This window comes from Argiope bruennichi, chromosome 2, assembly GCF_947563725.1.
Source record: "Argiope bruennichi chromosome 2, qqArgBrue1.1, whole genome shotgun sequence".
NCBI classification, from domain to species: domain Eukaryota; kingdom Metazoa; phylum Arthropoda; class Arachnida; order Araneae; family Araneidae; genus Argiope; species Argiope bruennichi.
Window position 1 is genome coordinate 56,204,230 of NC_079152.1, and position 25,348 is coordinate 56,229,577.

The 25,348-nt window shown below is 29.0% G+C and overlaps 1 protein-coding gene across 1 annotated transcript in view; it reads right to left on the reverse strand.

The window, feature by feature from the left end:
• Positions 1–21,634, reverse strand: part of LOC129957579 (TBC1 domain family member 4-like) — a 41,300-nt gene extending 19,666 nt beyond the window's left edge. Inside the window, exons 1-8 of the mRNA XM_056069961.1 lie at positions 21,022–21,634; positions 19,629–19,769; positions 14,846–15,037; positions 11,636–12,076; positions 8,398–8,502; positions 7,547–7,691; positions 7,363–7,454; positions 2,585–2,701 (exon numbers count right to left, since the gene is read on the reverse strand). Of these exons, the coding sequence (XP_055925936.1) occupies positions 2,585–2,701; positions 7,363–7,454; positions 7,547–7,691; positions 8,398–8,502; positions 11,636–12,076; positions 14,846–15,037; positions 19,629–19,769; positions 21,022–21,396 (1,608 nt within the window). The 5' untranslated portion in view covers positions 21,397–21,634. The remainder of the gene's footprint in view (positions 1–2,584; positions 2,702–7,362; positions 7,455–7,546; positions 7,692–8,397; positions 8,503–11,635; positions 12,077–14,845; positions 15,038–19,628; positions 19,770–21,021) is intronic.
• Between the last annotated feature and the right edge of the window lie 3,714 nt (positions 21,635–25,348).

Genomic DNA, 25,348 nt, shown 5'->3' on the forward strand with positions numbered 1-25,348 from the left:
TATTTGAAATATATGAAAATTCAGGAAATTATAATGCCATAAATCGATTTAGGAATAATTAGACTATTCAATATAGGCATTTGTACAAGATGAGAAAGACATGTTTTATTTTCAATTTTTCATGCAGATGATCCTATATATATATATGATTAATTTTTTGATTTTGTTTGGGTTTATTTGACACAAAAATTTTTTTCATTAACTTATAAAAACAATGATATTTAATAAATATTCGTGGCTTTATTAGTGAGGATGATATATTATTTTTAAAAAAAGATCATACATTTTCTACATTTTTTTCAAATTGAACTAATATATTGTTCAGGTCAATATGATTTGGTTTTCTTTTTACTGTATTTCCACAATATGTTAATAATTCCAACAGGAAACAATAAAAATAAATTCTTGCAAAATCAGCGAAGTGTTTCACATAATTAAATATGCTTAGAAATTAAATCAAAACTATTTTAACTACATAAAAATAACAAATATTGAGTTACTTTAAGATGGTCAATATCTTTGCAAGCAACATACAGTAGTAAATCACCTAAATATGAAATTCAAATATTATTTTGTGTAATAAATGTGCGGCAGAAAAATCCAGACAAATAAATTTTAATATAACTTGATTAAAAATAAAAAAAATTAACAAAATATAACAAATAATGGTCGGCTTTTGCAGTGATGCAGAGGCACAAAAGCTTATTGAAATTTTCAGCAATGGGCCGCAAATCTTCTTCCTTTAATCTATCCCGCCTTTTGATAACCTTACAGCTACTGAAAGAGTTCACCATATACGTTTTAGTTCACTTCCTGGACTTTAACCATCATTGCCAAGCTCTTTGAAACTATAAATTACTTCAGACACTATTTGCCAAGATACATTAAGCAAACGAATGACTTCATAATGTTCATTTTCCAACTTTAAAATAGCATATCTTTTGCTTGGCATTGTAAAAAGGCTGAAATTCAGTACATAAATTAAAAGATATATTATAAAATATGACATAATTGAAGTGATAGACAAAAAGAAATGAACAAAAATTAAAATGAAATGAACTAACTTTTATACTATGATGTAATAACTTTGTCCGAGTTTTTGTGCTGTACCCTGTATAAAAGATTAATTTTTAATTTATTTCTCTTAAAAATCCAGCCTAAAAGCCAGAAGAAAAAAAAAATCAAACCATGTGAGTTATAATTAATATGGTATATGAATTTAAATGGCAAAATATTTTATTTAATACTTTATTTTTTTACAAACTGACCCACCTTTTAAAACAAAATATATGAAATAATATGCTTTTTGCTGCGAGAAAAAAATAAACCAGAATTTCTTGATTAAATAACAAATAAGGATTACATAGCATGTGCTTTCATTTTGCAGATGTTATGACTGTTGTTACTTTAACGGTAACACAACAACAACCAAAAAAGTTTAAAAGCAAAATTTTAAGCTAAATTCATAATAAATCAATTAATTATAAATCAGAAAAAAAATAGAAAAAAAACTGGAAAATGACATTAGATTTCAATATTAAAGCAAAAGTTATGGATAGTCTTGATCAACATTTTAATAGATATACTTATAAAAGAAACACTATTCCTTGAACTACAATTACATTTTATAGAATGCTGAATGGTTCTGCTAATAGTACCTTATGATCTAAAAACAGTAAATACAATATAAAATATAAATCAATTGGCAAAAGAAAAGTTATTTTTAGAACAAGATTTAAAAAAATATTTCCTGATTTATTTTATTAAAGTTTAGATGTATAGGGTGTTCATTAATTATTGTCGGGGTTTCCGTACCTCATAACTTTCGAATAAAAAATATTACGCAAAAACCGATTACGTATTCGTAAATTACAACTCAAAGAATTTTATTAATGATATTAAAATGTAAAGCTTGCACAATTTGCACTTTGTAGGCATTCAGCTGAAGGCGATTATGTATTCGTAAATTCGCTGAACAAATTTTGACTTTTGATAATCGTGCGGGTTCTCCGAGCCCCATATTCTACAGTTATGTTTATTCACTTTTTCTGACACATGAAAAGTGGATTCGTCATTGAAAAACCATTTCCGAAGGTAATTTTCATCATCCTCAATTCGAATCAAAATTTGTTCAGCGAATTTATAAATACATAATCGCCTTCAGCTGAATGCCTACAAAGTGCAAATTGTGCAAGCTTTACACTTTACTATCATTAATCAAACTCTTTGAGTTCTAGTTTACGATACGTAATCGGTTTTTGCGTAATATTTTTTATTCGAAAGTTATGATCTACGGAAACCCCGACAATAATTAATGAACACCCTATATATTCTTATATTTAGTCATTTATTGTATTATTTCTCAACTGTATCAAGTTTATTTTGTTAAAACAATTCTAAGTATAAATTGTTCTAAAAATATGAATAACATAGGTTTCTGCAATTAATACTTAATATTTGTATCATATTGACATGAATAAGACATAGTCCTTGTATATGCATACTGAAGAGTATGGTTGTAATATTATGTAAAAAATAAACTACAAAATCTTAAACAAATATTTTTATAAAAAAATATAAATACCTCTTTATGTTCCTTTGATACAGTATGAGTGTGCTTCATCTGTTTTTGTTCACACAAAGCTCTCAACAAAGTCATAAATACTATGTTTTGTTCAGCTAGACTTCTTACAATTATTTCCTAAAGATATTTTAAAGAAAAACTTAAGAAAAATTAATATATAATGAAATTAATCTCTAATCTATGAATGAATTAATTTCTAATGTGTTTTAAACAGTACCTACTTATCAAACCTTTATATTATTTGTAAATAAAGATAGTTGAAAAATATTAATGAGATTGTACTTAAATTACAAAGATGTTACATCTTTTACATTGTTATAAATTCAATTTGATAATGACTAATTTTACAAATCTTTAAAAATGTTTTTAAAAAATTGTGTGAAAATATACAATTGGATAAATAATCATAAGTTAACTAAATACATATGCATACTTTACATTAGAATATAAATGCATACTTTATTTTTAGATCTTATTTCATTTTATTTCCTATCTATTTTCCTATTCTATTTTCATGCATTGTTTGTTTTAAATTGAATTCGATGTTCAAAAATTAAAACATGTAAAATCCATCTTAAAGAATGAAATTAATGTGGCTATTTAACAATTAAATCCAATTAAATTTTATTTTGAACACTGTTATTTATTTGCCCAACTATGGCATTTTATCAAACACAATATGTTGATGTCGACAATGAAGCTATATATATATATATATATTTAAAACAATGTATCAATTCAACTAATTTTGGTGCTTGTTCTTGCTTGTCTTAATTAATTGGTTACAAGAATTTATTGTAAATAGTAGAGCTGATCAAATTATTACTAAATTTAATCATTTGAAAAGTATCAAAACAATAAAAGCTGTTAAAAGAATACTAGCTTGTTTCTTTTGAAAGTTAAAAATGTTTTGAGTTAAAATAAAGTTCACAAATTAATTAAAATTCAACATAGTGATATCTACAGCCAGAGAAGTATCAAGAAAAAAACAAAACAAAAAAAATTCTTTACTGAAGATTCATAAAATAAACAAAAACCAATTCTTAATATGAAAAACAAAAGGCACATGATTTCAAATTTTTTGACATTGATTTAAATGATGATAAGTTGCTGCTGGAAAGTAAATTTGATATATCGATAAAAGGGAAAACCTTGAAACTGCGATATTAGAAAATGCTTCATGATGAACAATTATCAGATATAAATCTCCAGTTTGTGGGGGGAAAAAATTAGTAGATGTCAAGGTAAGCTTACAAAAGTTATTAATAACTTGTAAAGTTGTTATAATGGCTCATCAGGTAAATTTGAGAATCCAAATTCATGTTCCACTAAGTTTTCTGATATAAGTGTAATAGAATTTAATGGTTGTACTGAGAAATTGAGTCAGTTTAAAAATATAGTCCACAAGTTAATCATGACCCAAAATAATGATCAAGATTTCCAAGAATTTAAAACTAAATAAATTCATATCCAACATTGGCATAAATCAATTAATTTTAAAACATAAAACGATTTGTATTCAAAGTAAATTAATTTTATTTGCAAAAGATAATATAATATTTTGCAATTTACTATTAGTAATTATTTGAAATTAAAAACTTTTAATTCATACTTCATAAAATAAATACTTTACCACAAAATTATTATAATTATTAAAAAATGCCCACTTTAATTTATTTAATGAATAATTTTTAGCCTGTTAATGTTGAAAATTTATAAATATATATTCATAACAAAAAAAAGTTTAATATATTTTAATATTTTTTTTATTGAACATTTATAAATCCCCCATGCACCACAAAGTATCACACGGGGCTTACAGAAGTAAGTATGTAACACATTACATAAAGAAAAAGAAGAAAATTTAACAGTCATGAAGGATTACAGATGTCAACAATAAATTTACAGAAATTTTCAAAAACACTTTTGGTGGAAATAAGTTGGTGAAAATCTGGAGGCTAATTTATATTAATGTCCTTGTGAGCCAGTCTTAGGATCTGTCTTTCTTTGACAAACTTGGAACATAGAAGGAGCACATGTTCAACATTTTCCTCGCCACCAATATTACAATCGCAGGAAGAAGACGGAAACAAATAACTTTTAAAGTTACCATGACCAGTGAGAAATTGGGATATTTTGTAATTAATATAAAAATGATGGCATGACAGTCTCTTATTAATGGATGGAAAAAATTTCTTTGTTAAGCTCATTTGATTTGAAAGAAGATATTCTTGATTCCAAGACTCCACCATTTTTTCTCTTGTAATGTTCTTGAAAAGGATTTAGGAATAATAACGTCAATATTGCACTTAGTTGTTGCTTTTGCAAGCCAATCGACCCGTCCATTTCCATAAATGCCTGTGTGTCCACAAACAAAAGAAAAAACTATTGAGATATTTTTATCTTTCAGGCTTTTAATTTGCTTTTGGATTTTGACGATTATGTTGTTAGGTGAAGAAATACACTTCAGAGAATCCAAGGATGAAACAGAATCGGTACAAATAAGATAGTCTAAGATTACACTATTTTGTTCAGTGATCCATTTGATGGCGAAGTTTAAAGATAAGAGTTCAGCTACAAAAACTGTGCATTCATCACGATTTCTGAATTGAAAGTGCTCGGATTCAATACCACTTCTGAAAACAACAAATGCAAAACCAACTTTGCCATCAATTTTACTGCCATCAGTATAGCAAATAACAGGGAAAACATACTTGGTTTTGTCATTAAATTGAATAATATTGACAGTGGTTCTCTCTGAGGGATGAGGAAGAAAAGATGGAGACAGAATATAATAATAATTAGAGATGTAAGAAACAGGGAGATTTTCCTTATAGACAATATTATGATGAATAACAATATCAATTGGAGGGAAGCCAGAAATTGCATAAACTCACTCGTAACTTATGGTACAATATCCGCATATGACCTGCTAAAGTATCTTTCTTCGTATGCGTCGCAGATATTTAGAATTCACCTTCCTTTTAAGAGCCGCACCCCAAACTTTAGAACCATACATTATGAAAGTTCGATACCTTATTTATAAATGAGTGAATGTATGTTGGAATTTATACCAAACGTGTTGCGTGCAATAGCCATTTAATCCAGCTGTAATTTGTCACGTTTCTCTGATACGTAAGTTAAGTGTTGCTTCCAAGAAAATTTACTATCAAGAAGAACCCCTTGATATTTCATTGTTTTACCATAGTCAAGGGAGCTCCGTCGAGATATATCTGAAATGCATCATAGCAAACATTTCGTTTTTCAATAGCCATGACTCTGGTTTTATCAGAATTAAAGTCCAATTTAAAATCTTTTGACCATTCGTAAGTGAGGTTGAAAGTTTCCTGTGCGTATGGGAAAGTCGCTTGAAGATCCCTACCTTGGAAACAAACTAGGATGTCATCAGCAAAAGCTATGATGTCACAGCAGGTCAGATTTTTAAGTTTAGATAGGAGATCATTGATAATGATATTCCAAAAAATAGGCCCAGATACTGATTTCTGAGGGCAACCCCTTTCAAGACGAGAGATTGCAGAAGTCGAACCCAATTGCATTTTGGCCATTCTATCATTTTAAAAGTTAGCAACAAGTGAAAAAATGTTAATCGGAATTTCCACTTTTTTAAGGAGATTCAGAATGCAGGTCACCATGCATTGCCAAATGCACCTTTTATATAAAGAGAAACCAAGATTGAGAGTAAATGTTTCTTTTTATCTCTCTGAACAATCTCATTCAAGCGTAAAAAAGCGTCTTCAGTACTTTTTTTAGGGGTAAAACCATACTGATCACTAGAAGAAAGTCTCCATGACACAGATACCAGCAAATCCTGTTAACAAAAAAGTTTCTCTAAGCATTTACTAAGAGCCGGAAACAAGCTTATGCATCTAAGGTTATCCAAATGGGGAATTCTAAATTCATTTATTTTGGGGATGAGAATCACCTGGGCAAGTTTCCAAGCATGTGGAAAAATACCTGCATCTAGGCAAACATTAAAAAGTTTATGAAGAAAAGAAGGGAATTCTAAGTGAAACTGTTTAATAACCTCATTTGAAATAGAATCCGGACCAGGGGATTTATTTGGCTTCAGCATAGAAACAACAGTATTAACTTCATCACAGGAAAAGGAAGGATCAATAAGGGAAGGGTAAGCATTGCATGCGGCCTGACAATACACTTTCTGTAAGTAATTGTCATTTTCCTCTGAATCAGAAGGAAAGGATTTCTGAAGCACAGCATTTATTGTCTTATCTAAAGAGGTGGTTGTTTCTCCCATGGGTAGATTAATACCAGTTATTTCAATTTTTTTCATGAATTCTCTTTTAACACCATATGTATAAACCTTATACCAGAGATTTTTCTTTAAGTTCGGTTAAAAGTCGATTCCAATCAGAAAGACAAATAACTAATAGTTTATTTCCTCTAATATTTTTCAAGTTACATACATCTAGTTCAGACTCTGATGGATATATTTTAAATTTTATAATTTTCCTAACATTATCAGAAGAGCAATTTTCTGAGTCTACAATTAGACAGTAATTCAAAGAAAATGAAGACTTTTCTTTATCTTTCATATATTTTAATATTGTGAGCACTTAAAGACAGATTTTTAACTCTTATAAAAACATTTCTTTTTATAGAAATAATACATAAAGCCCTTTCAATAATTAAATTTCCAATAATCACAAAGTAAAGAAAATAAAAATGTACTTTTCCTTTATAAGCATCGATTTTCTAATACAATTAATATTGCAATATTTGCAGAATAAAAATATCACCTGATATTTTGACATCAATTCTTTCTGTTCTTTCTCAGCCAGAGCAGCTATGTGCATCATCACAATTGATTGAATTTGTTCTGGAGATTCACCTAAATATTATGGTGTAAATAATTAATAATGAAAAGGTATTGCAAAGTACAAATTATGAAATACATAAATTTAAAAAAATACGATACAGTACCTTCAGTATCAGAACACAATTTGTGAAACCAATACATTGGACAAGTATCACAAAAGTTAAATATTTTTGAAGAGACTCGTTTTTCATGAGATGACACAACAGCACAATGGAAACATTGCTTTAAGGTTTTCATAATCTCATTCACCTGAAATTAATTTTTATTAATAAGTTTTGTTTAGCATTACAGATTTACATTCCACAGTTTAGGACGAAATCAAAAAAACATATTTTTAAAACTGATCATTAACATTTTCTGATATCAACTCTTTATCAATGCTGATAAATGCAATATATAATGAAAAAAATTATGTAATTAGTATATAGGTACTAAGCTGAATGCAAATAATAATTTTACAAGGGAATGAACCAGAAAAGGAGGAAATAGTACTTTCACAAATGTCATTTGAAAAATCATCTAAATTAAAAAATAATGCACTTAAGTTTCAATTAAAGACGACTTTAACTATTTATATTCATAAAAATTATTAATCAATCAATTAAAAGTCGTACTATAATTTAATATAAAAAGTTCAACAGCTTCTTTTAGAATAAAAAATACAATGATTTATTTTTTATATTTATTGCAATATAACAGGGCAATATATAATTATTTAGTTATGAAAAAGAGTGGTTCTCTTTTATCAAATAACATGCAACAAAATTTTATTAAAAAAATTTTTAAGTAAAATTTTTTTTTAATAAGTTATATAATAATCTCAGATTTATGTTTCAGAGCTGAAAAATATTAGGTATTTAAATAAACAAAGAAAAAGGTAATATATATATAATTATTTATTTTTCCATTTTGTGAAAACTATAATGTACAAAAATATTAAATATAAATTGCTTACTATTTTAGCTGACTGACACTGAAATATGTAACCAACATACATATCCATGCCTGTTATAGTAGTCTCTCGACAAATGATTCCAAAATGATCAGCATAGTCTTCTCCCTATAACATGAATCAAATACAAGCTTTATAAATTTCAGAATAACGACTGGCCATTGATTATACTTCACAGGTAAGCAAAAGACGTTAACCAAGACAGAAATAAATATTTAAAAAAAATTCCAAACATTCATATTTGGTAAATTGAAGTTTGAAACTCTGAAAGGTTATTTTGGGATATAATTTTTGTCACCTTTTTTGAAAGACATTTGACTCGGCAAGCTTTCACATCACATTAATATGTAGCCTCTAGTCTGCAAGTTCAGGTGCATAGCCTCAGATACATTGCAGATACAGAGGTTCTGCAGAATCCAACTCCCATTAAGATCCAGTTCTAAGCATGCGATTTCAAGTATATCATAAATATTTTTTCCTCTATGTTTTTATGATATACTTGTTTATATGTGCATTAATAAATGCAGGAAAAAAGATCTTAGAATCCCCTGTGAACTGAATTCATAATTATATTTAATAACTATTGTAAGTGGTTAGTGAATAAAGAATTTCAGTGTAATATTTATGAAATTATAGATTCTATCACTACAATTCTTTTAATTAAGATAAGTCCCAAATATTAATTATATAATATGTTGATTATGTCACTTTTTTTTCCAAAAATTTGCAAGCAATGGTTAATATTAAAATCACTAAAACTCCATTAGGAGAGATATCACTAATTTGTTGGGGTTAAAGGTTATCAGCTGAAAAACCATTCTTATTTATGTTTCTGGTAACATAAAAAAAAAAAAAAAAAAAAAAAAAAAAAGGTTTACATTGTTGTTGAATTCTTCTGCAGAAGAGAAATGACTTTGAGCATAGAATTCAAAATCAACAGACTTTTTTACTGTAAAAAAATAAATTTCCATATTTTAGAAAAGAAGAATGAATGAGCCAGCATAGGCAATTCTAAAGTACATACATTAATAGCCAGATTTTATTACGGAAATTTTAAATGACAGAAACGTAAGAATAAGCAAATGATTAGTAATAATACAATCAACTATAGGTTTGGATTTCTAGTTCAAGGAAATTAGAGAGAATCTAAATATGGAGAAATAACTGTCAGTCATTTAATAGCTATAGATAAGGAATTAAAATGTGAAACAGTTATGGATTTATTAAATTTAGAGATAAATATAAATCCTATGAAGGAAACATCTCATAGAGACAAAAAAAAAAAAGTATTAAATATGTTTGGACTAAACACAACCTATGAAAATAATCAATATACAATCAAATTATTGTGGAAAGATAATCATAAGGAGTTAAAAAATTACCATGAACTGTTAAGTGATGTGTTTTTATCTTAAATAATACATTTAGGTAGGATAAGAATTCTTATTCAAAATGTAAGGATATCATCCACAGAGTAGTTATGGAATTAAAGAATTAAAATTATGGAATTAAAGAAAAGTACCAAATTAAATAGACTTGACGATTTTAAAGAAATACGGATTCGCTGTTTTGTTTTATTTCAGGTTACAGTGTAAATCAATTGTTCTTAGGTTAGTTCTGTGTTTTTGTAACTAAATTGTACTTATGTTAATTATATATTTTTCACATATGCTTATAGTTTCAAGTGCATCAGTTTTTTGGTTAGTTTTAATTTTTTTGATATGTTATTATTTGATAATTTTTCGAAATGCCCAGAAAATGCAAATCTAATCTTTCGAAGAGGAGTAATAAAGCTCGGGCTATGAAAGTAGCTAGACCTGTTTGCAATTTTAGTGAGCACTTGCGGACTTCAAACCCTCTCCAGCTGTGGGATAAATACAAGGACGCTTTATCAAAAGATATCGTGCATAGGCTGGATGGCACTCACAATAACCTAATCATTAACGAAGCTTTGGTATTAATTGAGGATAAAATGTTTTCCATATCTGGAAAATGTCTCACTGATTTCAGCCTATCCCCACTGCAGCGAAGAAGGGAATTATCAAGCGAAGTTGTGAAGGAGCTAAACTACAACACCGCGGTTTTAGAAGCGCAGGTCAATGAAATGATACCACGATTACTTTCTGAGCAGCGTCAAATATACGAAATGATTCTGAACCGAGTAAATAATGGTGAGAAGGGATTATTCTTTCTTGACGCGCCAGAGGGTACGGGTAAGAAGTTTGTGCTGAATCTCCTGCCAGCCCAACTTCGCAAGGACTACAATATAGCTCTGGCAGTATCTTCCTCAGACATTGCTGCAAGTTTGCTTAACAGTGGCCATACTGAACATTCAGTTTTCAAAATGCAGCTTAATCTTGCAAGCGAACATACTCTAACATGCAACATCACCAAAAACAAAGACCGGGGAGTCCTTTTGCAGCAGTACAAGTTAATACTATGGGACGAGTGCACAATGCCGCACAAGCATGCATTAGAGGCGTTAAACTGCAGCCTGCAGGACATCCATGGCAATCAGGTGGTGATGGGGAGCTTTGCCGTTTTGCTTGCAGGTGATTTTAGACAGACACTGCCAAGTGTTGATCAGACTGTCAGTTCTCATACATACACATTAAAATTTCCACGCGAACGAAGTCGCAGGTAAAATTTAATAATTCATAACAAGGAAATAATTCTTAATAAATAATTAATCCTTAGTAATGTTAATTTTAATCAATTTTGTTAGTAATTAATCCATTTATTATTTAAGACATTTTAGAGGTGCATAGACAATTTCAAATTGTTTAGTAAACAATCCTTCACCAATTTTCATTACTCGATTAATAAAATCTAATGACGAAAGTCAATTAGACCTTCAAACAATCTTTTTTTTTAAATGACATAATTACCTAAATTAATTTGTGCATTTTTCTTTAACTAACAGATGAAATACAAATTATTCCAACAAAAATAAAACTCTTATATATGATACAATTTAAAGGTAATTATTAATAGTAAAAACTTGCTTACTTTAACGAAAGCCATTTAAAAATATTAATACTAATGCGAAAAAAAAAAAAAAAGGAAGACATATCAATTGCATAATAAAAACCAAGATACAACACAAAGTCTATCTTAATACTAATTTTTATGATTAATAAATGCTAAATAATATTAATACAATAATTATTCTTTAGAAACACATTTATAAAATTAAAAAAATAATAATAAAAATAGCAGAAAAAAAATTAAATATAAATACCTGTGAGCAGTGTGAAATACTGGTAAAATCCTTCTGAAAAAGTAGTTCTTTTTTATCTGTACTTATGAGGCGTATATCACAAGGACTAATGAGAAAGAGCATGGTTCTGTTATCAGGATTTTGGTCATCTGACAGCGAATGTGACGATTCTTCCTGTGTAAATGGAAATCCCAGAGAACATTCCAAAAATGTTTTTGCATTCATAGGTGGTAATGATGACTGCCTATGCAGGCTGCCATCTTCTATTACAGATGAAAATTGTTCAGCTGTAAAAGCAAGTGTCTGAATATCCTGAACAAGAGCATCTCGACTTGATGTGTCCAGACTTTGAGAATGAGTAATTAAAGTGGCTGAGGAAGGCGGAGCAAGAGAATGCTTGTTTTGATTATCACTTAATAGACGTTGCCTGCAGAGCTTTTGAGAATTGCCATTGCCTGGCTCCTAAAATGCAAATTTCATTTCCAAGTTAAAAAATAAATAAAAAAAGTAATTAATAACTAGATAGAGCTAACCTAATTAGACAGAAATTATCATCAAGCATAAATTTTTGAAGGAAATATTACTCTTCCATTAACATGACAGTCACTAAATGTGATTAGCATAATAGTTTCACATTATCAATTTGTGATGTATGTAAATATGAAATAGGTGCATTTTGAACTTTTTTTTTTTGTTGATGTGAAGCTAACAAAAAAGGAAAAAAAAAAGTTAATAAGAATCTTAATTATAACAAAAAAAAAAAAAAAAAAAAATCTTGGAAATAAATATTCAAATAATTTTTATTTTATGTATGACTTTCAAACAAAAAATAAGTGATGCGAGCATTATAGTACCAATATTTCTTTATGATGATTAATTCAAATTAATAACTACTAATATAAACAAGAGCAATGGTGCTTATCTGCTTGCTAGCTAACAAGTTTTTTATTTTTTAATTCCTATTCTTATTATTAAATGCCATCTCATATTTTCTATTCAGTCATAAAAGTTGCAACAAAATTTAACTTTTATTTATATATACTGTAAATGCCAAACTTATTTGCTCGATAATAATACTGAGTATTTTTACCTAATTAAGTCACATTCAAGTTGACAAAGTTTTAATTAAAATGTTATTTCATGTCTTAATAATCTTTCCCTTTTTTTTAACTAGTCATATTCATATAAAAAAAATCAGTAATATAAGTGATGGAACAACTTTCATTACAAGAATATATTACTCATTATTCACAGTTAAGGGACTATCTTCCACCATACATTAAAATTTTAAGAATACCTAAAAATAAAACTCCTTGCCATGATTAAGAATGCTTAAAACTATCCACCGCAGCATTGAAGCAAGTGTTAAAATAAAAAGTATTTACATATTACAGGCAGCCTTAAATATTCAAACAACCAAAATATACTGCCAAGATAGATACATTAAGCATTATGGAGCTTGGTAATCTTGGTGGCATTATCTAATGGTCATACCAAATAAAGAGGATAAATTTACATTTCTAAAGCTTGAGAAAGCCATAGCAATAGTATTTAACATTTCCAGCAACAATCAAGAGATCTTAAAATGATGAAAATTTGTACAGCTTGTTCATTTAAAAGTTTTTACAAGGAAAAGAGGAAAAGAAACGATTTGAATATATATGAAACAATGAATGGTAGTATTTTGAGAGAAAAAAACTGTGCCATGTCTATACAGAATTTCCAAATCCGATGTCACAAAAAATCATTTTTAAGCCATTAATATTACATATTTTTCAAATAAGAGAGAAATGTAAAATCAAACAATCATTGAATATTACATTAATAGAGTTAAAAAGTAATGCTACAAACTTTGAAATTTATATAAAATTTTCCTCAGATACAAAGAAATAATAGTTTTTCTGAAAAAACAGATTTTTTTAAAGATTTATTTTATCAATTTATCTAATTATCAGTCACAATAAATGAATAAAAATAGATAAATAAAGATAGTTTCTGACATTAATATTTTTATGCATCTAAAGTGAATGGAAAATAGATAAATAAAAATAATTTCTAAATATTACTGTTTTTATATATTTTATGTCAGGCTTCCATCTTGAATTTAAATTTAGTTTCTAATGGCGGACTAGATTACAACTGTAGACAGATATTCTTGGCGAAAATATATTAAACAGAATGGGGGGATGGTATGACAAAATGCATAATATGATACAAATAACCACAAACTGTATTGTTCCACTCATTTCACTAAAAAATTCACTTCAAACTATATTATAGAACTAATTTCACTTTTAAAGAATGATAATGAAACATTATTACCATTAATTCCCAGAACCTCTTCCACTGATTTGATTAAATATTTTATAAATAATTTACAGTAAAGCTTTTAAAATACAGGTAAAATTTCTATATGGAATTACACAATAAAATTTTGATGCTGTAAAAATCTAATATCGAGTCTTTCTATCACATTATTATCAGTAAGAAAATTAAATTTATACTTCCTATAGAACTGAATAACAGAAAAAAGAAAAAGTTGTTTATGCTCGAATTTAATCAGTGTTTTATTTACTATCACAATTTCTCACATATTTTTTCAATAATACTTCACTTATAATTTCAATTTCCTATTTTAATTCTCATTCTTTACTTTGGGTTGAAAAAAGTTTCTAATAAAAAAATATTAATTTTTCTTAAGCGAAAAATAAAGTGAATGGGAATGTTTAAGAAGCTCTGATCTATAATAGTTTGCTAAACAAATAAGCACATATTTAAAAGTTTCAATTTATATTCATTAAAAATGGCTATTATTTTACTGGCAAATGTAGAGAATTTTTTTAAACATTTGATTTCAAGTCTTTGGTCCATACAGTATAATTATCTAATAATTATGTCAACACTGAGTAGTCATAATTCAGATAATTTAAATCAGGTTTCTCTCTATCAACACTAAAATTAATTTAGCAGAAAAATTTTAATAATAATTTAAAATAAAGCAAAATGTATACATTAACCAAATGTCATTAGCATTTTAGACATTCAATAGAGTAACACGACATTTTTGGTGATTAATCAGTAATTACAAAAAGCATATTTTTAGCAATTAATCACTGGCATGTACTTAATATACAATTACTCATCAATACAAAATAAAAAAGCAGTGTAATAAAATCTCAAAATTCTTTTTAATAAATTTACAAAAAAACATTAAAATGACTGAATTTATACCTCAATGAGTAAAGGATGTTGTACAACATCTGTTGTTTCTTTAAATGCCCAATCATTCTCTTTTTCTTCAGATAATTTTGAATCTAAATTTTTTATTAAGGAATTGCTTTCACCAGTGGGACTATCTTTAGCACTTAACAATTTCCAAGTGGCATCGTCTACGAATCTTTGAGGGCCTCTTTTCTGTGAAACCTGAAAAAAGATATTTTAGCTAAATTTCTATTGAATAATACAATTTTTCTTTTTAATTTCAGTACAACTAATTTACTATGAATAATTTTTAAAATTTCATATTATTAATAATAAGTTTTAAACACAAATTTTTGTAATTATTTTGATACACAATAAATGACATTAAATTAGATTTCAAAAATTGTTTATAGATTTAAATTAATGAAATCCCAAATACGTATAAATAATAATATTTCGGAGAGTCCTATTACACTTATGTCTAGAATTCTAACAAAGACAGAATGCAGTTACAGTTACAAAGATAAAGAGAGGCTCTTTCAACATTTTGGGAAATCAAGCATTTTTATCCTATTTCCATAAACAATGAATTCACTATAACTAATTAAAAAAAATTTCATATTCTAAACAGGAAGTTCTATGGTTTATTTTGATACACAGTAAATGGTGCTAAATTAGTTTAAAAAAATTTCATTAATTTATAAATACTGAAATACCAGAATTACAATCAATTGCATTTTTCTTGCATTTAGGCATAATTTGTTGCAGCAACTAACAATTAAAGTACCGATTTTGACAATATATCAAAACAAATTAAAGAAAGCCAATTTGTCTTAATCTAGAAAATCTAAATTAAGACAAAGTTTGAAAATTTTTTTCTGCCAGATGCAACCTGACAAGGGAAAAGAAAAAGAAAAAAACATTAGATGCACCTAAACTGATTAATGATTCCCATTTAAAATAATTGCAAAGTTTAGTTAACTATAATGCTAATATTTTAAATAACTGAGCAACAAAATTGTATCCTTTAAACACATAATTTAAAAAGAATGTAGAATTTTAATGGATAAATGAATGTTCTAGAGCTTTTCAAAAGGTTAAAGAAGATCCAATAAAGTTTTGATTCCCTATAAACCCAATTTACATATCATTATTGCTATGCAGCATTCACATTATTGGCTTGGGTATGTAATTCTACACATTTGTGATGATTAAATGGGGAGACCTACTGTATTTGAGTCTAGAACTTTAACAAAGATGGAATGTAACTATAGTCAAGTAGATAAAGAGGCTCCTTCAATCATCTGGGGAATTAAATGTTTTTATCAATATTTATTTGGAAAATATATTATGAACAGATTATAAGCTACTGGTTCATATTTTTGGACCTAAACAAGGGTTACCTGTTTTAAGTACAACTAGGTTATGCAATTGTCTTAGCAGACTTGATTACAATATCAAATATAAGGGGGGGGGAGAGAAAAAAAAGAAAAGAAAAAACATCACCTTATTGTGATTGCTTTTGAAAGAAACTTCCACATTATAGGCAATGTTGTACCTTTTCCAAATTAATCAAATTGAGTTTATGCCAGCAACTGCTAAAGATTTAGTGTAAAAAACCAATATGGGAACTATTATATGAAACTTAAACATTATATGAAAAGTTAGTAAAAAGAAAATCAATAATGGAATTAGGATTTCCTGGGAAAGAAGGTGATTATAGTTTACAAAGAGCAGTAAATTTTATGGACATAAGAGTTCCAATTCTTAAAATGTATTGAAATGCAATCTTAAACGAAATGCACTGCACTCGTTTTGGAATATGTAAAATGAAAATTTCAGCATGTTCATATTTTTATTGACCTGAAATCAAGTCCTTACAATTGTATCTAATATTATAAATACATGATAAACCCTCCCAAGACAATATTTCCTCCTTGGGAGTGTCTTCAAAACTATAAGAAAGGATTCATATAGATTTTGCAAGCCCTTTTACGGATTCTATGTATTTAATTGTAATGAATGCATATTCAAAATGGCCTGAAGTATTCATAATAAATTCCATTACCAATGGTAAAACTATCAAAATATTAAGTTTACTATTTTGTAGGTATGATTTACCAATGACTTTGGTTTCTTATAATGGTACAAATGTTTCTAATGAATTTCAAATTATTTAAAATAAAAATGGTACTTATCATATTAACACAAGTTCATATTTTCCAAGTTCAAATGGACAGGCAGAAAAATTTAATTAAGCTTTTAAAGATGTTATGCAATAAGCAAAAGACGACATCAGTTGAAGAAATTATAAACTTCCAAAATTTCAAATCAGTGCCATAAGATGCCTAATTCTACAACCCAGCAATTGCCTGCAATGCTGGTTTTAGATCAAGACATTCATATACATCTGGATTTATTGCACCCATGTGAACATGTTCCTGTAAAAAATAAGCTTGCTCCAGAGCATCAGCTTGAAACCAGCCATACATGACTTCTCATATACTGATACTAAGTGGTTCTTCAGAACAGTTCTATAAAGGGAAGGAAGGTTTTACTATCAAATAAAAATTAGTAATAGAATTCATCATAGATACATAGATGAAATGAGATCTGTAAAAGGAGAATTCATAGAAAAAAAAAATATTTTTTCAATCATTCCACTGATGCCATCTACATTTAAGAATCTAAATTTGGAGTTATGTCCAGTAATTCCTTCTCTCCTACTAATAGTATAGTTCAATGTTCAGTAGAATCTCCATCTGCCTCAGCAAAGATTCCAAATGAACAGACAACAGTCAACCATGCATCCTAATCCTAATTGTAAGTGTACCAAGAGCTGCAATCTTTGTTGAAATTTTAGAATCAGAAAATAGCTAGATAGACTGGAAGTAAATTTGGTAAATATTGTGTGCTCAATAAGATTATTGTTAATTTTAATTAATTAAATTTAAAAATTTATTAATTAGAATTAATTTTTTTGACAGCAAAAGTAATGTTATATTCAATTGTATGCAAATGCACTTTATTTCACTGCAACTGCACTTCTGCAAAAAGTATAAATACTACCGATTCTACAGTAACTCTGTCCATAATAATGACATTTGAATTACCATATGTTCTTAATTTGCTTGCCTTACCTATGGAATACAGCATATAGAGAATGATATTAAATTATTTTTTTAATATTTCATAGATTTATATATAATGAAATACCAAAATTACAATTAATAGCATTTTTCTTATGTTTAGACATAAATTGTTGCAGTAACTAATAGTTATAATATCTGTTTTAACTAAATTTGAAAACAAATTAAAGAAAGCTTACTTGTCCTAAGCTAGATTCGGAGAAATGAATTTTAAAAGTGGGTAAATTTTCTATTTTGACATACAATAAAACAAAGTTTCAAAAGAAGTTTTTATTTATTCCTTTTTTGGGGGGAGTTCAAGAAAATGTACAAATAGTCATGGATAATTTGTACAGGAGCTGAACAGAATTTAATACAAAAAGTTGGTTCAATTACCTAAAGAGTTAATCTGGACTGCAATAGAAAAACTTGACTATAATTCAAAATTTTTAAAGTTAAAATATTATTCTAAGTTATTACTAAAATAACAAATTCAATAAAAAATGTACAACTATATTTTTTTATTGGATAACTAACTGCTATATAATTGGAAGATGCACTGTTGCTTTGCAAAATAAGGTTGATTAATAGAAAATATCTTGTAGTCTTTCTTGAAGCAATTTTATAAAACAAACAAATTTAAAATGAACTTTGATTGATAATCACTAAAATAAATAAATTATCGTTGCGTTTCTTGATTGCACAATAATTTATTTGATAGTGAAGATTGTGGTCTGGGTGAAATGACTTGAAGACACATGTTGTCTTTTCTGGGGTTTATTGGTAACATCAACAACAAAAGGCACATGAAAACGTCAAAGTGTAGAAGGCCTAGAGAATTACACATAAAACTCTCTCACGAGAGAGAGAGCCGAGATAAGAATAAAATTCTCTCGGGAGAGCCGAGATAATACTCCCCCTAGTACAGGAGTCTAGTTTGCTTCTACTGGAAAAAAGAAATACACTAAACAACAACAGGAAGACCACGTGATACATGATTGGCAGCTAGTTCTGCCCAGGAAGATCCCATAGTTAACTGAATTCTTAACAATCACAGTCGACTTGCCCTAAGGCACAAGGAAAAATCTGAATGACCAGAAAGATGTAACAGCATTGGTGGAAACTATGGTTGAATCCTAAGGGCCATCATCGGCCACAATACAATCCCTTTCCCATAGGTGTCGTGTTCTGTCATTGGTAGGGGGTAGTCACTCTCACGCCATTTCTTTCCTCCGCAGAGTGGCAAGTACCTATCATCATGCAAGAAAATTTTTATCCTTATAACTGAAATGCTTCCCAGATAAATAACTTTGATCAATAAGACTTATTTAACAGAATATTTAAATTTTATGAGAGTAGTGAAGATATGGCATATAAAAAATATACAGTTGAGATTAGGTACAGTTATAGTTGAGGATTAGCAGGTTTTTACTGTGGATCCCACTCATAGAAAAGTACCTTAATGGCTTAGTAATATAGCATATGTAGATATGTTATATATATTTCACAAATATATTAATTTATTTAATAACATTTTAGATGCAAATTTAAGATATTAATTTATTTGTTGTTTTAGTTTAGGTACATATAGCTATGTTCATTTACAAAACCATTTGCAAGATATTATTAAAAAGACAAAAAAAAAAGTTCCCAATTAAAGTTTTAACAAAATAAAGAAGGTTTACCTTTATTTTGCCAACATAAAGAACTTCATACTGTTGGCATTGTTTACTCTGGACAGCATCAAATGGAGAATCTTCCTTTGCTTTTATACCAATAGAAGATTCTTGGATAGCCTCTTTCAGTACAGTAAATATTTGATAAACCTATTAAAATAAGGAGGTGCGAAATTTTTTAATAACTATTAACTTTTTTGTGTTATTCAACATGACCATTTTCAGATAATAAATTTTTCAAATAAAATTTCATATTGTACATATAATAAACATGATAATCCAGTTCATAAAATTTCATTTATAGTTCAATCTAATTTATAAAAGGCATAAAAATTTCCTAGAGACCTAATAAATGCACAGGGTTAACTTAGCAAATAGCTGTAATTCATGAACATCCACAGAAAATCAATATTTATCATTGTAATGTTGTACATAAACCCTTTTTACCATATAAAAAAACCCCCTAATCAAATGCTACATTTTAATATAAGAAATAAAAATGCTTTTAGTTATGAGAACTTCATAAAATTTGCAAAATTGCTATGAAATGCTTATGAAGAAAAAATATTTTTTTTTCATGAATGTTATTATTTTACTACAATTCTAAAATTTTTTTATAATTATTTTGTTAAATAAATTACTAATTATTTCAAATAAAACTTTAACCATTTGTAATTTAAATTTTGTAGTAAAATTTACAATAATTGAGTCTTAATTGTACTTTTTATCATGATTTGTACGTACTTTTTATCATGATTTGTACTTATTAATAAAATCCATTAAATTCTGCATTTTATTGTTTAATATAAGGCAACTAATAAGTTACAAGCAATAAGTAAAGTTAAAACAAAATTAAGTTTAATAATAGAAATCAATTTCAATAGTCTGCAGTAAATTTTAAAAAATTATTCTAAATCACATAACACAAGAAAATAATCCATTTTCAAGACAGGAATAATGTCATATTATAAATACAGATTTTAAAATAAAATAATTTTTCAAAATAACTTACTTTTTCAATATAATTTTACGAGAAATTGCAAATCTTTACTATATTTTGCAAGTGATTTTTAACTTAACTGATAAAAATGCGACACTATTAAGTAGTAGGTTTCTTCCCTTCCAAAAACGCAAAGTAATGTAGTAAAAGTTCAAAAGATGAAATAACTATGAAATTGGAATAAAACTTTTATGACTTTTCAAAATTTGAAAATATGTTTGGCTTTATAACGCTAAACAGAAATCATGTTTTAAACGCTTTTTTGTTGAAAATTGGAACGAAAAAACATATGAACTAATTAATGCCTGAAAAAAAAACTTACACTGAATTTAAATACAAATAATAATGCATGCAAATCAATTCCAGAATACAAAAATTAATACAAGTTGGAAAAATACCTACAGCAAGATCATCACTGGCTTGAAATGCATGGCACAATGAAACATCAGAACCTTCTTTAGTTAAGTAGGCAAAACATCTCGGAGAATCTGCCAATTGATTGAATTTAGTGATAGATCCAAGTTTATGTTCGAAAACTAAATGCCCAAATTTAACATGGGTAGCTTTTACAGAGCATTCAGTCACACAAAGGAATACGGTTTCAGATTTTGGAGATCCAAGTCTTTGGATTTCAGCTATTATCCATGGAAGCATTGGTTGAGTATGCCATCTTTCAACAAGAGCTCGTCCATAATATCTAGCAATGAAAGTTCTTTGGTATTTGGAAGATAATTCCACATCTGAATCTTGCAATCTGCTATATTCCACTTTCGGCATTTTTATTTTAAAAACAAACACTACATTAGTATTTATATCAAACGACCCTTGAATGTCAAGGTCATTAGGACGTAGACAACGATTATCTTCATCAGTCTACTACTTTACACTGCTAAAAATCCTTTTAACACATTGTTCTTTGACATATCATTAAAATGCCACGATTTATGAGTCTATGCGAAAGACGTAGCACGGCAGGAAATTAATTCTCTAGCCCCTCAAAACGTAAACAAACTCAACCGGCTGATCAAAAGTGTTGAGTTGTTTCAAACAAATCTATAGCCACCAAAGGCACTTAGTAGCTAGTAAAAATCTTAATTCAGATTTCGGTATCTGAAAGAATAACGGTTATTATAACTTCGATATTAAAACATGTTTTAAATATCATATTTTCTTTTGAAATTGTTCAAGTTGATCAGGTATTAGATTCTCAACTTTCAAAAAGTCTGAAGCCTCCTCAAATTAAAATGACATGGATGTTAAAAAAGTGGTTCCTCCTTCTTTTTTTGAAAGTACCCGTGCAGTATAATCCCCTGTAGGAACAGGTTGTGAGTAACGCAACTCATCATCGCAAGTTATTGTGGTTCACACGTAACTAAATATTATAAATAATTATTAATGTTTGTATTGTTTAATTGTTATAATTGTTCATGTTTGTTTTTGAAGTAATTGCATCAAAAATATTTTATATATTATTTTTGTGTTAAATGAAACTATTTTTCTGCTGTTGCATCTGGCAACGAGATTCATATTGTAAAAATAAATAGAACGAGTGAGATGCTCGCCGTTGCTTGGATTTGACGTAGTTTGTGTTTTTATTTTAATTTCTTTAAAATACTTTAAATCGTTGGTCGTAATATCCTAAAATAAGAAATGTTTATTTTATGTATCGAGCGTTTACAATCTGCACATTAAAACGCAGAGTCATACGCCGATAAAGTGGTGACCCGGAAACAGAACTGCAATGGCGACCAGCGAAAAACACGAACCGAAAGTAAGTGCAACGGAAACTGCAGCTAATGGTGAAGTAGCCAAGGTTAGTATAAAAATACCTCCATTTTGGACAGAAAAGCCAGAAATTTGGTTTTACCAAGTGGAGGCGCAATTTTCCATTAGTGGTATTAAATCGGAGGAAACAAAATTTCATTATTTAATTGCGCAGATGGAACCAAGATTTGTTGAAAATTTATGGGATATAGTCACTGATGCTAATGAAAATAAATATACCGCTGCGAAGGAGAGATTGCTGAATACCTTTAAAGAAAGCGAAAATAGACGTATTCAGCGTCTCGTGTCAGAAATGGAGTTAGGCGATTTACGGCCAACTCAATTACTTCAAAAAATGCGTAGTTTGGCGACAGATGGGATTTCGGATAATGTGTTGAAAACTCTATTTCTTCAAAAAATGCCGGATTCCATCCGAAATATCCTAATCGTCAGCAATGAAGATATCCGAAAACTTGCCGAAATGGCTGACCGTATTGTAGAAATGCATCCGAATCGGGAAATATATGCTACATCTAGAGGTGATATACAGCAGGATAGTGAAATAAATAGTTTACGTTCACAAATTGTTTCTTTAGAGCGTAAAATCAACCGCTTACAACTTGAACGCAGTCGTTCAAGGGGCAGAGCTGCTAATCAAAACAATCGGGGGCGCAGCGCGTCTCGTAAACGATTTAATCCTGCTGGTAAGTACTGTTTTTATCATTATAAATTTGGAGCAAAGTGTCATCCCGATAAATGCAAGAAACTTTGCGAGTGGAAAAATGCAAATTCGGAAAACTAGCATCAGCAGCAGACTTAACGGCGAGTTCTGCTGCGGAAGTAAATCAAGATTGCCGTAAATACCGTTTATTTGTCTTTGACAAAACAACGGGTTTGCGTTTTCTTGTGGACAGTGGAGCTGATGTTAGTATTATTCCCAATACCGCAAAAAAAATTTCAACTAGTGACTATAAATTATATGCTGCAAATGGAACTGAAATTGAAACATATGGAACGAAAGTATTAACCCTTGATTTGGGATTACGTCGTGAATTCCAATGGCCTTTTGTCATAGCAAATATCAAACAGCCAATTTTAGGAGCAGATTTCCTAAATCATTTCCATTTGTTAGTTGACGTTAAGAATAAAACATTAATTGATGGAATAACTAACCTCTCTACTCAAGGTAAAGTTGCACCTGCCTTAAACGTCAGTGTAAATACAATGTACAGTGCCTGTAAATATTCAGATTTATTGTATTTGTACCCATCTATTACAAAACCTAATTTTTTTATTTCTGATGTAAAGCATACTGTAAAACACCACATAGAAACTAGGGGACCACCAGTGTACTCTAAAGCAAGGCGATTAGATCCGAAGAAATTAGAAACTGCTAAACAGGAATTTAAGTTTATGCTGGACAATAATATTATTCGTCCATCTAAATCAGAGTGGGCCAGTCCACTGCATATGGTCTCGAAGAAAGATGGATCTTTCCGACCATGCGGAGACTACAGAAGGTTGAATGACCAAACACTCCCAGATAGATATCCAATTCCTAGACTTGAAGATTTTCAGCACATTTTGCCAAACAAAGTCATATTTTCTAAAATTGATCTTTTTAAGGCCTATTTTCATATTCCTGTTGCAGAGGAGGACAAGAAAAAAACAGCTATTATTACTCCGTTTGGACTTTACGAATTTAACAGAATGAGTTTTGGTTTGCGGAATGCTCCGGCAACATTCCAAAGATTTATTCACGAAGTATTTCGAAATTTAGACTTTGTGTTTCCTTATTTAGATGATGTATTGATTGCCTCTTCTAGTCCAGAAGAACATCGTTCACATCTCAAAATAGTTTTTCAACGCTTAAATGATTACGGGCTTCGCATAAATGTCAGCAAATCAGTTTTCGGAGTTGATTCACTAGAATTTTTGGGCTATAAAATTTCGGCTAAAGGATCAAGGCCTCTGCCTGAAAAAGTAAAGGCCATATTAGAGTATCCATTGCCAAATACCCTCCAAAAATTGCGTACATTTTTGGGTATGCTAAACTTCTATCGTCCATACATAAAAAATGCTGCGGAAACTCAAGCCCCTCTTCATGAATTTTTAAAAGGTGCCAAAAAGAAAGATCAGAGAAAAGTGCCTTGGAGTGAGGCAACTGTAAAATTATTTGAAAAATGCAAAATGGATATAGCAGAAGTTGCAATGTTGACATATCCAAATTCCGATTATCCTCTGTCTCTTCACACAGACGCATCGGATTTGGCTATAGGAGCAGTTTTGCAACAACACGAACCTGATGGGTTGAAACCTATCGCATTTTTTTCAAAAAAGTTAAATGAGGCACAAACCAATTATTCGACGTACGATCGTGAACTTTTGGCTATTTATTTGTCCGTAAAACATTTTAAGCATTATTTGGAAGGCAGAGATTTCCAAATCTTCACTGATCATAAACCTTTAGTTTTTGCTTTTAAGCAAAAGAACGACAAAGCGTCGCCAAGACAGTTGAGACATTTACAGTATATTTCTCAATTTACCACAAATATATGTCATGTAAAGGGGCAGGAAAATATTGTCGCAGATACATTATCGAGAATTGCTAATGTTAACCTGCCAACTATAGACTATGATCAAATTGCTGAAGCCCAAACTGATGATGACGAACTGAAACAACTGCGACTTTACAGTAAATCCTTGACATTTAAGCAGTGTCAACTTCCATCCGGAAAATCTTTATGGTGCGACACATCTACATCAAAGGTTAGACCTTTTATTCCAAAGCCTTTCCGTATGCGGATGTTTCAACAAATCCATTGTTTATCTCACCCTGGAATTCGTACAACAGTTAAAGAAATGTCATCACGATTCATTTGGTCTTCACTGAAACAGGAAGTTCGTAACTGGACACGAGCATGTCTCCATTGCCAAAAAAATAAAATTTCGCGGCATACAAAAT